The sequence below is a fragment of the Entelurus aequoreus genome, linkage group LG01 (assembly GCF_033978785.1).
Source record: "Entelurus aequoreus isolate RoL-2023_Sb linkage group LG01, RoL_Eaeq_v1.1, whole genome shotgun sequence".
In the NCBI taxonomy this organism is placed as follows: domain Eukaryota; kingdom Metazoa; phylum Chordata; class Actinopteri; order Syngnathiformes; family Syngnathidae; genus Entelurus; species Entelurus aequoreus.
In genome coordinates this window covers 20,256,271-20,270,404 of record NC_084731.1, presented here as the reverse complement: position 1 = coordinate 20,270,404, position 14,134 = coordinate 20,256,271, and the positions used below count along the sequence as shown (strand labels likewise).

Here is a 14,134-nt window from a genome sequence, read left to right as displayed (position 1 = left end):
AATATAAAAATATATATATAAATATATATATATATATACATAAATAAATAGATGGATAGCTAGATAGATAGATAGATAGATAGATGGATAGATAGATACAGTAGATAGATAGACACACATAGTTATACATACATATGGATGTAACTTTTAAAAATGAACAACAGTGCCAAAGTAAATTAAAGGGGGACAGCGGTTTTTGTTAGTAATGTGTCCAAAAAAGAACGATGAAAACCTAATCGTAAAAAAAACCAAACCGTACTTTAATTGGAAGTGTAACTCGTCATGGAAATCAGACATCCAGTACCTAAAATCCCAATTTTCATTGGCGTTCGACTCTTAAAGCGTTTCTTCTTCATCGCTGTCAGTTGTTGTAGTCTGTTCCAGATGGTTTGTTCTGCTTTTTCTCTGTTAAAAAATGAATAAAATAATATATTGTGTTAAACCCAATATCATAGAATATAGCTGCCTCACATGCAAACCATCCTGAATAAGGATTATGTGAGCAGTTCCTACCTTATGGAGCATGTTACAAGCAGGACAACATCTGCCTGCACACAAAGTCAAAGGATGAATAACATTTATCTAGATTTACACAGACACACGCACACACATATATATACATACATACACAGATATATATATACATACATACATACATACATATATATATATATATATATATATATATATATATATATATATATATATATATATATATATATATATATATACATACTGTACATACATACATTCATATATACAGTGGGTACAGAAAGTATTTAAACTCCTTTATTTTTTTTAGTCTGTTTCATTGAAGCCATTTGCTAAAATCAAAAATGTTAGTTTTATTTCACATTAATATATACTCAGCACCACATCTTGACAGAAAAAAACCCAGAAATGTAGACTTTTTAAGCATTCAGACCCTTTGCTCAATACTTTGTGGACGCCCCTTTGGCGGCCATTACAGCTTCAAGTCTTTGTGAATACGATGCCACAAGATTGGCACACCTATCTTTGGACGGTTTCAGAAGCACGTTGGTGGCAGCATCATGCTGTGAGGATGGTTTTAGCGGCAGAAACTGGTAGACGAGTCAGAATAGAGGGAAAGATAAATGCAGCAATTTTTGAGTTCTTTTTATTATTTTATATGCAAAAAAATATGTTTTTTTCTGTTAGGATGGGGTGCTCAGTGTACATTAATGAGAAATAAAAACTGTTTTTTATTTTAGCAAATGGCTGCAATAAAACAAAGAGTGAAAATGTGTTTCACTCTTCATATGTGCTGTATGCATACATAAATACATACAGTACATATATACATATATTATCAGTACAGGCCAAAAGTTTGGACACACCTGACTTCTGCACAACACAACTGATGGTCCCAACCCCATTGATAAAGCAAGAAATTCCACTAATCAACCATTTCAGGTGACTACCTCTTGAAGCTCATCGAGACAATGCCAAGAGTGTGCAAAGCAGTAATCAGAGCAAAGGGTGGTTATTTTGAAGAATCTAGAATATAAAACATGTTTTCAGTTATGTCCCCTTTTTTTTGTTAAGTACATAACTCCACATGTGTTCATTCGTAGTTTTGATGCCTTCAGTGACAATCTACAATGTAAATAGTCATGAAAATAAAGAAAACGCATTGAATGAGATGTGTCCAAACTTTTGGCCTGTACTGAACATATACATACATGTATACATACAGACATGTATATATACACATCCATTTATAAATGTACACACATACATTTTTATATGTATACATATGTATACATGTATATATACATATAGTATATCTACGTTAGGTCAGGAAAAAACACAGAGGCTATTTCATCCCTACATAAAATCCCCTGACGAGCAGGGAAACCTGCGAAACAGGCTTGTAGGGATGAAATAGCCTCTGTGTTTTTTCCTGACCTATCTATATACATGTATACAGAATATACATAAACACATATGCACACACATACCATACACACACATTGATATGTACATATATATACACACATATATAAAAGGTGTATATATACATGTGTACGTATATGTTTATACATATAAATATATATGTAATTGTATTATGCATACCTCATTTAAATATGTGGTGCGTTGATATCCATTCCTTTGTAGAATGGACCAGGCAATCTCTGTGTCATTTACATTCATTTGGCATCCATATGTTTCAAAGTAGACTGTGACAAGACAATGCATTAGTTCAGCCATCCTCAAACTGTGGTACTTGCAACATTAGTAGTACGCGGGCTCTATCGAGTGCAGACCTGGGCAAATTAAGGCCCGGGGGCCACATGCGGCCCGTTGAGCTTTTCAATCTGGCCCGCAGGACATTCCCCCCCCATTTTTTTCGATATTTAAGATCGATTTGTACCCTTCGCATTCATATTTCGCTGTGTTTGTTGCATTTTTGTTGCGTTTCGCTTGATTGTAAAATATGTGGATGGACAGTCAATATTCAGTGTTTTATCGTTCATAGTTAATGTTGTAAATCCCACATTATTTATTTTCATGTACATTCTGGGTGTCTCATTCAGTAATTTTTTTTTTTTTAATTCCATTCCGTTTTTTAAGGCGGTCTTTCATAACGTTTTAGCATTCAATCAGACATTATTGTGAGGTTTTGTATTAGTGTTCCTAAAAATCAGATATATTTTTTTAGATCTTTAAGATGGAAACTGTAGCTGCCGATATGATGTGCATTAGGGCCGTGAATCTTTGGGTGTCCCACGATTCGATTCAATATCGATTCTGGGGTCACGATTCTATTCAAAATCGATTTTTTTTCAATTAAACACGATTCTCGATTCAAAAACGATTGTTTCTCGATTCAAAAGGATTCTCTATTCATTCAATACATAGGATTTCAGCAGGATCTACCCCAGTCTGCTGACATGCAAGCAGAGTAGTAGATTTTTGTAAAAAGCTTTTATAATTGTAAAAACAATGTTTTATCAACTGATTGCAATAATGTAAATTTGTTTTAACTATTAAATGAACCAAAAATATGACTTATTTTATCTTTGTGAAAATATTGGACACAGTGTGTTGTCAAGCTTACGAGATGCGATGCAAGTGTAAGCCACTGTGACACTATTCTTTTTTTTTATTTTTTATAAATGTCTAATGATAATGTCAATGAGGGATTTTTAATCACTGCTATGTTGAAATTGTAACTAATATTGATACTGTTGTTGATAATATTCATTTTTGTTTCACTACTTTTGGTTTGTTCTGTGTCGTGTTTGTGTCTCCTCTCAATTGCTGTTTATTGCAGTTCTGAGTGTTGCTGGGTCGGGTTTGGTTTTGGAATTGGATTGCATTGTTATGGTATTGCTGTGTATTGTTTTGTTGGATTGATTAATTAAAAACATTTTTAAAAAATAAAACATTTTTTTAATAACGATTTTTTTTAAATGAGAATCGATTCTGAATCGCACAACGTGAGAATCGCGATTCGAATTCGAATACATTCTTTCCCACACCCCTAATGTGCAGTGATGTTTTCAAATTACCGCAAGTATTGAACTACAAAGTATTTCAACGGTTGGAATCTGCGCTTTTGCATAATATGTTGTCAATATTCAGTGTTTTATCATTCATAGTTAATATTGTAAATCCCGCATTCTTTATTTTCATGTACATTCTGCGTGTCTCCTTCAGAAAAAAAGGGAAAATAGCATTCTGTTTATTTTAAGCAGTCTGTCATAACTTTTTTAGCATTCAATCAAATATTATTGTGAGGTTTTGTATTAGTGTTCCTAAAAATAGATATACCGGCCCCCAGACATATTTTTTTCTCTAAATTTGGCCCCTCATGCCCAGGCCTGATCTAGTGGTACGCCAAAGGATCACTTGATAAAGTACAGTGTTTTATTTTCCTATATTCAAACACAGTGTTACTGTTCAAATTGTGTGTCAAAAACATTAAATGTATTTGGTAAATAACATATCTGCCTTATGCTACTTTATTTTAATGATGGTCATTGTGGTGGTAACTGGGCAGCAATTAGAAATTTCAGAAATAGTAAAAAAATGGATGTGTAGTTTATTATCTGGTCCAAATGAAGAAACTATTCAGACAAATTCCATTACCTTTTCGTGAATTCCCCATCTCCAAGTCGTCGTGGAAATAGTCATGTTTGTATTCTTTGTCTGCAACACTTCCTTTCGTACTTGGGACTCCTCTGATAAAATCGGAAAAACTTGGACCGGAGGAGATTTTAGTCTTGAATGTTTTCCTTTTCTCGTTTGAATGACAGCACAACCTGACCTGTAAACTCCTGAAGGGTGTCCACGCGTGTGAAGAGGAAAATAAAGTACTTAGGTTCTTAAATTGTCTCATGTCTAGTTCGCTAACTACACTCGTTTGATTAGCACTTATTTCCAAATATATTACTTTAATATAGCATTTGAAGCTACTACGTGAGCTGTTTGGGGATACCAGCGTGAGCCTCGCTGACACCAAGAGCACAATCGTCTATTTTCAAAGCGTCGCCATGACAAAACCGGAAATGACTATTCGCTCAAAAACACCGCATTGGTTGACAGTGACGAGTATGAGTGAAATAAACCGCATGTAGACAGCAATAAAATATGTATTTAAAATGTTTTACAATATTACTTTAGTCGGGAAAAGTCCCACTATTTCACGAAACCGACGCCGCTCGGTACACGACGGTGCGCTTTGAAACGAACTCGGATATGTTTTACTGGGAACTCTCTTCATATTTCCTGGTGCCTGCAGTCCGTCCATCATTACGGTTTGTCGAAATACGTGACTGCCATAAACGTTCCGGACATATTTGCTGTGGAGCGTCTCTCGAATTGCCTAATTCTCATACAGATTTGAATAAAAGACATTTTGGGTTGGTGCACTAATTGTAAGTGTATCTTGTGTTTTTTATGTTGATTTAATTAAAAATTAAAAATAAAACCCAAAAAACCCCATACCGATAATAAAAAAAATCGATACCGATCATTTACGATATTACATTTTAAAGCATTTATCGGCCGATAATATAGATATTATCGGACATCTCATATATATATATATATATATATATATATATATATATATATATATATATATATATACACACACACACATATATATATACATACATACATTATGTATGTACATATATACATACATACATACATACATACATACATACATACATACATACATACATACATACATACATATATATATATATATATATATATATATATATATATATATATATATATATATATATATATATATATATATCCAAAGACATGCACCTGGGGATAGGTTGATTGGCAACACTAAATTGGCCCTAGTGTGTGAATGTGAGTGTGAATGTTGTCTGTCTATCTGTGTTGGCCCTGCGATGAGGTGGCGACTTGTCCAGGGTGTACCCCGCCTTCCGCCCGATTGTAGCTGAGATAGGCTCCAGCGCCCCCCGCGACCCCGAAGGGAATAAGCGGTAGAAAATGGATGGATGGATGGATGGATGGAAACTAAAAACATTTTCTTGAATAAAAAATAAAGTAAAACAATATAAAAACAGTTACATAGAAACTAGTAATTAATGAAAATGAGTAAAATTAACTGTTAAAGGTTAGTACTATTAGTGGACCGACCATGTGTGCTTACGGACTGTATCCCTTGCAGACTGTATTGATATATAATGTAGGAACCAGAATATTAATAACAGAAAGAAACAAGCCTTTTGTGTGAATGAGTGTAAATGGGGGAGGTTTTTGGGTTGGTGCACTAATTGTAAGTGTATCTTGTGTTTTTTATGTTGATTTAATAAAAATTAAAAAAAAACAAGAAACGATACCGATAATTTCCGATATTACATTTTAAAGCATTTATCGGCCGATAATATCGATATTATCGGACATCTCTAATTATATATATATATATATATATATATATATATATATATATATATATATATATATATATATATATATATATATATATATATATATATATATATATACACACACAGTATATATACACAAACATACAGCCCGGCTCCTGGCCAAATTGCTTTAACCCAATGTGGCCCCCGAGTCAAAAAGTTTGGGGACCCCTGCATTAGACAATACATGTTAATATTAAAATCATGGCCGTGTTTCTATCTATGTAGATTAGTTGGGCAAGAACACATAATGAAGAGAACTCTATGGTTATAATCACATACCCAGAAGTTATAAATATGCCTCATTATTTCATGTTTGCACTGCATGTTTAATGTCATGTGGAGCATAAGCTCATGTGTCAATGTGTCTATTGATCATTTAAATTTCATTTAAATGATCAATATACACACGGACACAGGATGTGTTGGCTACTTTCAGTCAAAACAATGCCAAATCATTGCCTGTGCAAACAAAACAAAAAGTTCCGAAGAAGGCATGATTCAGATGTTGGGAGTGACTGGAAGCGTGCAGGTTGGGTATAATGTGACCATGGGTGCAAGGGAGAACAATCAGTGGTGTTCCAGTGCTTTGTGGCGGAGAGAGATGACAGGAGTGGGCAGCACAGTATAAAGAGGAGCTACAAGGATCACACACAATATTTCACAGTGGGTAAGCAAGTGTGTGCTTTTTTCTACATGCATGTGCTATTTCCAATTGTATTTTGTAGAAGGAAGTGGAGTTACGGCATTTTTTTTTTCCCAATGAAATTTCCACTGCTGTCATTTCTTTTAGCTGTCCATTCTTGTATGTGATCACCTTTATAATGGAGAAAGCTGCACTGCTGCTGTTTTATTGCCTGCTCACGTCTACATCAGGATACCCACTATACCCATCCATCAGGTACATTCAAATAAATATTTAGTGTGTCGTTTATTTTTATTTTTTAAGTCAAAATAGTTTCCTTGTACAGCATTACACTCAAAGGATGTAATAAGTGCAAAGATGCAGCCTTTGGTAGGGTATTTTCAACCTGCAATTTTCATGCCAAAAGACTAAAATGTGTGTATTAGTGCCATAGTCATTTTATTACGATGTAAATGTATTATTATTATTATTTTGTTGAATTGTGAAACTCTTTGTATGATGTATATCTACATAAAAACCATTTGTTTTATTGGTAGATATTTGTAAATGGTACAATAGTCCAGTATGTGTATGGCAAGATGTATATTTGTAATATAATCTACTTTATTGGGGGTATTTTGCAGGTTTGGCCAGAGGGACATGTCGATCCTAATGACATCATCTCTAAAGAATCCACTGCAGCTTGAAGACACAAGTTCTTCCCAAGAGAGTGCAGAGTTACGGTCAGTATTTTGTTATTGTAGACTGTAGTGCTTGGAAGGATTATCGACAATCATATAGGAATAGTTACTAGCTACATGCCGATTCATGGCATCAGTGTCCAAACTTGTTTCACTTTTGCTTGCCCCATCACTTCTGTTCTGTTGTATTACTGCAATTTCTATGATTTAGTAGACTACTTCCAGTCTAAGTAGTTTATTATACATTATATATTTTGTGCAAGGTTGCAGCTGTCATTAATTACTTGCAAGAGGAGCGATTGCGTTACTTAAATGACACAGTCTATTCTGTCATACTATTGCAATTTCTATGACTTTGTGGACTATTTCCAGTCTTAGTAGTTTATGGGTTACATATTTTGTGCAAGGTTGCAGCTGGCATTAATTTCTTGTAAGAGGAGCGATCGCGTTACTTAAATAGCACAGTCTATTCTGCCATATTAATGCAATTTCTATGACTTTGTGGACTGTTTCCAGTCTTACTAGGTGTTGTGATTATATATTTTGTACAAGGTTGCAGATTCCATGAATTACTTGCAAGAGGAGCGATCGCGTTACTTAAATAATACGGTCTATTCTGCCATATGATTGCAATTCTATGACTTTGTAGACTATTTCCAGTCTCACTAGTTATTATATATTTTGTGCAAGGTTGCAGATTCCATGAATAACTTGCAAGAGTGATTACGTTAGTTAAATAATACGGTCTATTCTGCCATATCATTGTAATTTCTATGACTTTGTGGACTATTTCCAGTCTTAGTAGTTTATATGTTGTATATGTTTGCAAGGTTGCAGCTGGCATTAATTACTTGCAAGAGGAGCGATCGCGTTACTTAGATAACACAGTCTATTCTGCCATATTATTGAAATTTCTATGACTTTGTAGACTATTTTCAGTCTCACTAGTTGTTAATATATATTTTGTGCAAGGTTGCAGCTGCCATTAATTACTTGCAAGAGGAGCAATCGCATTATTTAAATAACGGACTTTTTTGCCATATTACTGCAATTTCTATGACTTTGGAGACTATTTCCAGTCTCACTAGTTGTTAATATATATTTTGTGCAAGGTTGCAGCTGCCAAAAATTACTTGCAAGAGGAGCGATCGCGTTATTTATAGAACAGTCTATTCTGCCATATTACTGCAATTTCTATGACTTTGTGGACTATTTCTCGTCTTAGAAGTTTATTATGGGTTATACATTTTGTGCAAGGTATCAGCTGTCAATAATTACTTGCAAGAGTAGCGATCGCGCTACTTAAATAACACTGTCTATTCTGCCATATTATTACAATGTTGTATAACTTTGTGGACTATTTCCAGTTTTAGTAGTTCATAATATGTTACATATTTTGTGCAAGGTTGCAGCTGTCATTAATTACTTGCAAGAGGAGCGATCGCGTTACTTAAGTGGACCCCGACTTAAACAAGTTGAAAAACTTATTCGGGTGTTACCATTTAGTGGTCAATTGTACGGAATATGTACTTCACTGTGCAATCTACTAATAAAAGTTTCAATCAATCAATCAAACTTAAATAACACAGTCTATTCTGCCATATTATTGCAATGTCTATGACTTCGTGGACTATTTCTAGTCTTTGTAGTTTATTATGGGTTACATATTTCGTGCAAGGTTGCAGCTGCCATTAATTACTTGCAAGAGGAGCGATCACGTTACTTAAATAACACAGTGTATTCTGCCATATTAATGCAATTTCTATGACTTTGTGGACTTTTTCCAGTCTTACTAAGTGTTGTGATTATATATATTCTACATAGTTGCAGATTCCATGAATTACTTTCAAGAGAAGCGATCACGTTACTTAAATAATACGGTCTATTATGCCATATTACTGCAATTTCTATGACTTTGTGGGCTATTTCCAATCTTAGTAGTTTATTATACGTAATATATTTTGTGCAAGGTTGCAGCTGTCATTAATTACTTGCAAGAGGAGCGATCGTGTTACTTAAATAACAGTCTAGTCTGCCATATGATTGCAATTTCTATGACTTTGTGGACTATTCCCAGTCTCACTAGTTCTTGTGATTATATATTTTGTGCATGGTTGCAGCTGCCATTAATTACATGCAAGAGGAGCGATCGCGCTATTTAAATAACACGGTCTATTCTGCCATATTAATGCAATTTCTATGCTTTGTGGACTATTTCCGGTCTGAGTAGTTCATTATGGGTTACATATTTTGTGCAAGATTGCAGCTGGCATTAATTTCTTGTAAGAGGAGCGATCACGTTACTTAAATAACACTGCCATATAAATACAACGTGACAAAGTTGAAGTTTATTGGGTTCTTAATTACGTTTTTGAAACTGCACGATTTTTTCCCTTATAGTTTTCAACTAACTTGAAGTGTTTTGTCAAGAGGATTAGTTGTAATATATACATTTTCAGAATGTGTTTGTTCTTTTTTTGTCAAAAGTAAAACAAAGAAAACAACCTAAAGTTGTCATATTTTTAAGTTATTATGCCTTGATTTTACCAGTCCGGACCACTATACTGTATATGCACACATAGTGCAATCAGGTCGAGACCCAGATGAGGACGACGACGAGCATGCAGATTAACTTCCCTGAGACGGTTTGTCACAGTTTGTGCAGAAATCATTTGGTTATGCAAACCAATTGCTGCAGCAGCTGTCTGGGTGTCTGGTCTCAGACAATCATGGAGATGCACCTGCTGGATGTGGAGGTCCTCGGCCAGTGTGGTTATACGTGGTCTGCAGTTGTGAGGCCGGTTGGATATACTGCCAAATTCTCTGAAACGCCTTGAAATGCCGACTGCACGCTCCCTCAAAACCTGTGGAATTGTGCTATGTGATAAAACTGCACATTTTATAATAATAATAATAATGATTAGATCTATATAGCGCTTCACAGAGAAGTGAGAACCAAGCATTCATTCACACCTGGTGGTGGCAAGCTACTTTCATACATTTCATATACCGATGGAAGCGTGGCTGCCAGTTTGCTTTAGTGTGGCCTTTCATTGCCTAAGACACACCTGTGCAATAATCATGCTGTTTAATCAGCATTTTGATATGCCACACCTGTGTACATAGTAAAAGTTTTAAATCACAGGTGTCTAACTCAAGTCCCGGGGGCCAGATCTGCCCCGTGACATCATTTTATCTGGCCCGCAAACACCTGGAAAAGATGTGTCAATAAAGTACTTAATATTTCCTCACCAAATGTAATAGATTTTTTTTCAAATTGACAAAAAATATATGTACTGCTTGAAATTGCATGCCTTTTAAACTTTAATAGTATCCATTATTGCACCAAATATTACAGTATATTATCATACTTTCCAAACATTTTTTGTCTAAATAAACATACTTAACTTTACAGCAAACTACCCAACAAATTTTAAAAAAAAGACAATACATTTTACAGTGTTCTTCACAGCATATTACTGTAAATTGAAAAAAAATAATACGTTTTTTCAATAAAATTCTGTTGACTGAGCTGCCATATTTTTACTGTAAAATATTGTTTTTAACGGCGCATTACTGTAAATGGAAAGACGATACATTTGCTTTTATGGTACAAAAACTGGCAGCTAAATTGCCAGAATAAAAAAATGACTTGTACTGTTTTTCCATTAACAATATAATGTTGCAAAAACCAATGTAAATTTAACACAAAAATTCTGGCAACTAAGCTGCCAGCTTTTTCCGTAAACCCCCCCCCAAAAAAGTGGTACTATTTTTCCATTTACCGTAAAATGTTGTTAAAAAAAACATGCAAATTCATACATTATTCATACATTATTCGCTGTTACAAGCGGCCCTCTGATGGCAGCCATAACTGCCATGTGGCCCTCAATGAAAACCAGTTTGACATCCTTGTTTTACATCTTCGACTTCAACTGTTAGAATAATTGTTTGTAAGTTATCATAAAAAACTTTGTGTTGAAATGAGTTCCAGGCAAAAGGACAGGGGCTGTCTTTGAGGCCTACCAAGAGTAAGGCTCGTAAAACTCCACTGTGTAAAGGGGAGAGCCACATGAAGGGCTTTCTGTTTTCTCTCATGTATGGTAATCAACAGAAGGATGTTGTTCTGGCCCAAGGACCTCAAAGCGGAGATATGACAGGATCTGCCCAATTTCCAGACAAACTCTTTTTGAAGTATTTTACGAACTCTTTTTGAACTATTTTATGGAAGTCTTTTTGAACTGACCTTTTCTGTGAACTTTTTTGCGACCTTTGTCCTTTGGAAACAGCGTTGGCCAGGTGGTCGGGGAGGGTCCAAAATAAAAGAAGGAGGCATACAATCTTTTGGCAGAGCGTGCTAAGATACTGTACAAGGGTACAGTGTAAAGGCGACTCTCCTCAATATATTGAGTCCAAATTGAATTCTGTCTCTGTTTAATCCTTTGCCTCTTGTCTTGTTTAATAGATGTCATCAGTGTTTGAACCGGACATCAACTCATGAAAAATGGGAGCAAAAACCAAAAAACACACACAGGACACTTTGCTTATTACTTTTTTTTGTTTGTTTGTATTTTATCATGCATTTATACATATTAATTCTCAGGGGATGTAAATGGCAAATAAGATGACCTTTAATTTGACCAATTCTAAAGGTGACTTTTTGTGTCGAATCTCATTACATTGTGCAGGTAATGAAGACTAAATAGTAGGGGTGTAACGGTACGTGTATGTGTATTGAACCGTTTCGGTACGGGGGTTCCGGTTCGGTTCGGAGGTGTACCGAACGAGTTTCCACACGGACATATTAAGTAGCGTCACTCACGTTGTGTAAACAATGCACACCGAGGCACAACACACGGCATGCATTGTGTACTCAAAATGCCGGACATTTGAGGCATTTTGAGTTAGGGTTGCGTGTATTTTCAATGTACGTTCAGGGTTAAGAAGGGGTTAAAAACAAAACAAATTGTTATTCTAAAAATACTATTAAAATAAACAAAAACATAAAAGTGAAATAAAAAAGCTTAAAGGTTAAATGTAATTTAGAAAAAGTTGCAATGTTGTCTAATAAAACAAAGCTGTTTTTTTTTTTTTTTAAACTGTCATTGCTCAAAACATAATATTGAATCAAAATCAATGTTATTATGAATTATTGACCTATCCCAGGTTCAGATTACTTCACATCAAATATTCCACTAAGGAAAATATTTTTGGTGGAAGATTTTGCAAATTTGGTAAATAAATAACCAAAAAAATTACATTTTGTTGTTTTCTTACTGTACCGAAAAGGAACCGAACCGTGACCTCTAAACCGAGGTACTTACCGAACCGAAATTTTTGTGTACCGTTACACCCCTACTAAATAGTGATTCATGACCTTCAAAAATCAATTGGGACGTGACAGAATCTAAACGGATCATTTCCACTTATTTCAGCTTGGCTCGCCATGCAGACGCCATCTTTACAAACAGTTATAGGAAAGTGTTGGGCCAAATCTCTGCCAGGAAGTTCCTTCAGACCATCATGGGCAAACGTCTCGGGTAGGTATAGCGCCGAATGAGTAAAATCCCTCCCAATTGTGTGCAAATCCAGCCAGTCCATTGTATGACTAGAGCACAATAGAACTTGAATCATCAGCGTTCTTTTCCACAGAGACGAAAGTGCGAGTTTTATGAAACGCCAGTCCGATGTGTATGAAGGAACATATAAAGAGGATATGACATCCATCCAGAGCAATCAGAGGTACGGGAGGACTTCGTGAAATGGCGTCAGGTAAACAGAAGATGCAAGCAAACACACAGCAGGAAGACCTTCTCTCACCCGACTCTTTGTTCCCTGCAGACGACGGAGTGAAGCAGACACACACTGTGCTCCTTCTCACACGCATCACACCTTGTTGTCCCTGACGAAAAGAATATGATCAGGTTTTTTTTGTGTAATTTTCAGAAGAAAACACAACAATTGTGGTGCACAATAATAATATTGTACGTGTGTTTTTTTTTTTTTGTATTGACCAAAGGGAACGGAATTGGCATCAAAGTGTTGTAAACATTTGCTGGCCTAATAATAATATAAATAAAATAAGACAGGGGTGTCCAAACTTGTTTCCTTTCGGTGGCACTTAATATATATTTTATACAGTAGGGAAGGGTTTAATCATTTTGCAATGCAGTCTGCTGAAAATGATGGAAAGCGCCACTCTACATAGCAACTGACGCAGTGGTCAAAATTAGAATTGCCACAAAACTAATTTTAAGACACCGTATTTTTCAGACTATAAGTCGCAGTTTTTTTCATAGTTTGGCCGGGGGTGCGACTTATACTCAGGAGCGACTTATGTGTGAAATTATTAACACATTAGCGTAAAATATCAAATAATATTATTTAGCTCATACACGTAAGAGACTAGAAGTATAAGATTTCATGGGATTCAGCGATTAGGAGTGACAGATTGTTTGGTAAACGTATAGCATGTTCTATATGTTATAGTTATTTGAATGACTCTTACCATAATATGTTACGTTAACATACCAGGCACGTTCTCAGTTGGTTATTTATGCCTCATACAACGTACACTTATTCAGCCTGTTGTTCACTATTCTTTATTTATTTTAAATTGCCTTTCAAATGTCTATTCTTGGTGTTGGGTTTTATCAAATAAATTTCCCACAAAAATGCGACTTATACTCCAGTGCGACTTATATATGTTTTTTTCCTTCTTTATTATGCATTTTTGGCCGGTGCGACTTATACTCCGAAAAATACGGTATTCAACGCTCTCTCGCCGTCTGGCGGCTAAAGAAGATAGTAGCGTTGTCTCGATACCAATATACCAATGTATTTTGATACTTTTCTAAATAAAGGGG

General features: G+C 35.2%; 2 protein-coding genes across 3 annotated transcripts in view; one reads left to right on the top strand and one right to left on the bottom strand.

Annotated features, from left to right (window-relative positions):
• The window catches only part of cdk5rap1 (CDK5 regulatory subunit associated protein 1), a 32,594-nt gene that overhangs the window by 17,018 nt on the left and 1,442 nt on the right, over positions 1-14,134 (bottom strand). Inside the window, exons 2-6 of one of the 2 annotated variants that reach the window (XM_062045541.1) lie at positions 13,089-13,170; positions 10,010-10,132; positions 2,098-2,201; positions 514-548; positions 305-405 (exon numbers count right to left, since the gene is read on the bottom strand). In XM_062045541.1, the coding sequence (XP_061901525.1) occupies positions 305-405; positions 514-548; positions 2,098-2,201; positions 10,010-10,132; positions 13,089-13,155 (430 nt within the window). In that variant the 5' untranslated portion in view covers positions 13,156-13,170. Of the gene's footprint in view, positions 1-304; positions 406-513; positions 549-2,097; positions 2,202-4,116; positions 4,898-10,009; positions 10,133-13,088; positions 13,171-14,134 lie in introns of those variants that run through there. The other variant, XM_062045532.1, reaches the window with a different exon arrangement.
• Positions 6,467-13,451, top strand: ghrh (growth hormone releasing hormone). The gene is made up of 6 exons (XM_062045567.1): positions 6,467-6,612; positions 6,736-6,843; positions 7,212-7,310; positions 12,704-12,808; positions 12,921-13,040; positions 13,110-13,451. The coding sequence occupies exons 2-5, from the start codon at positions 6,767-6,769 to the stop codon at positions 13,027-13,029; spliced, it is 390 nt and encodes a 129-aa protein (XP_061901551.1). The 5' UTR covers positions 6,467-6,612; positions 6,736-6,766; the 3' UTR covers positions 13,030-13,040; positions 13,110-13,451.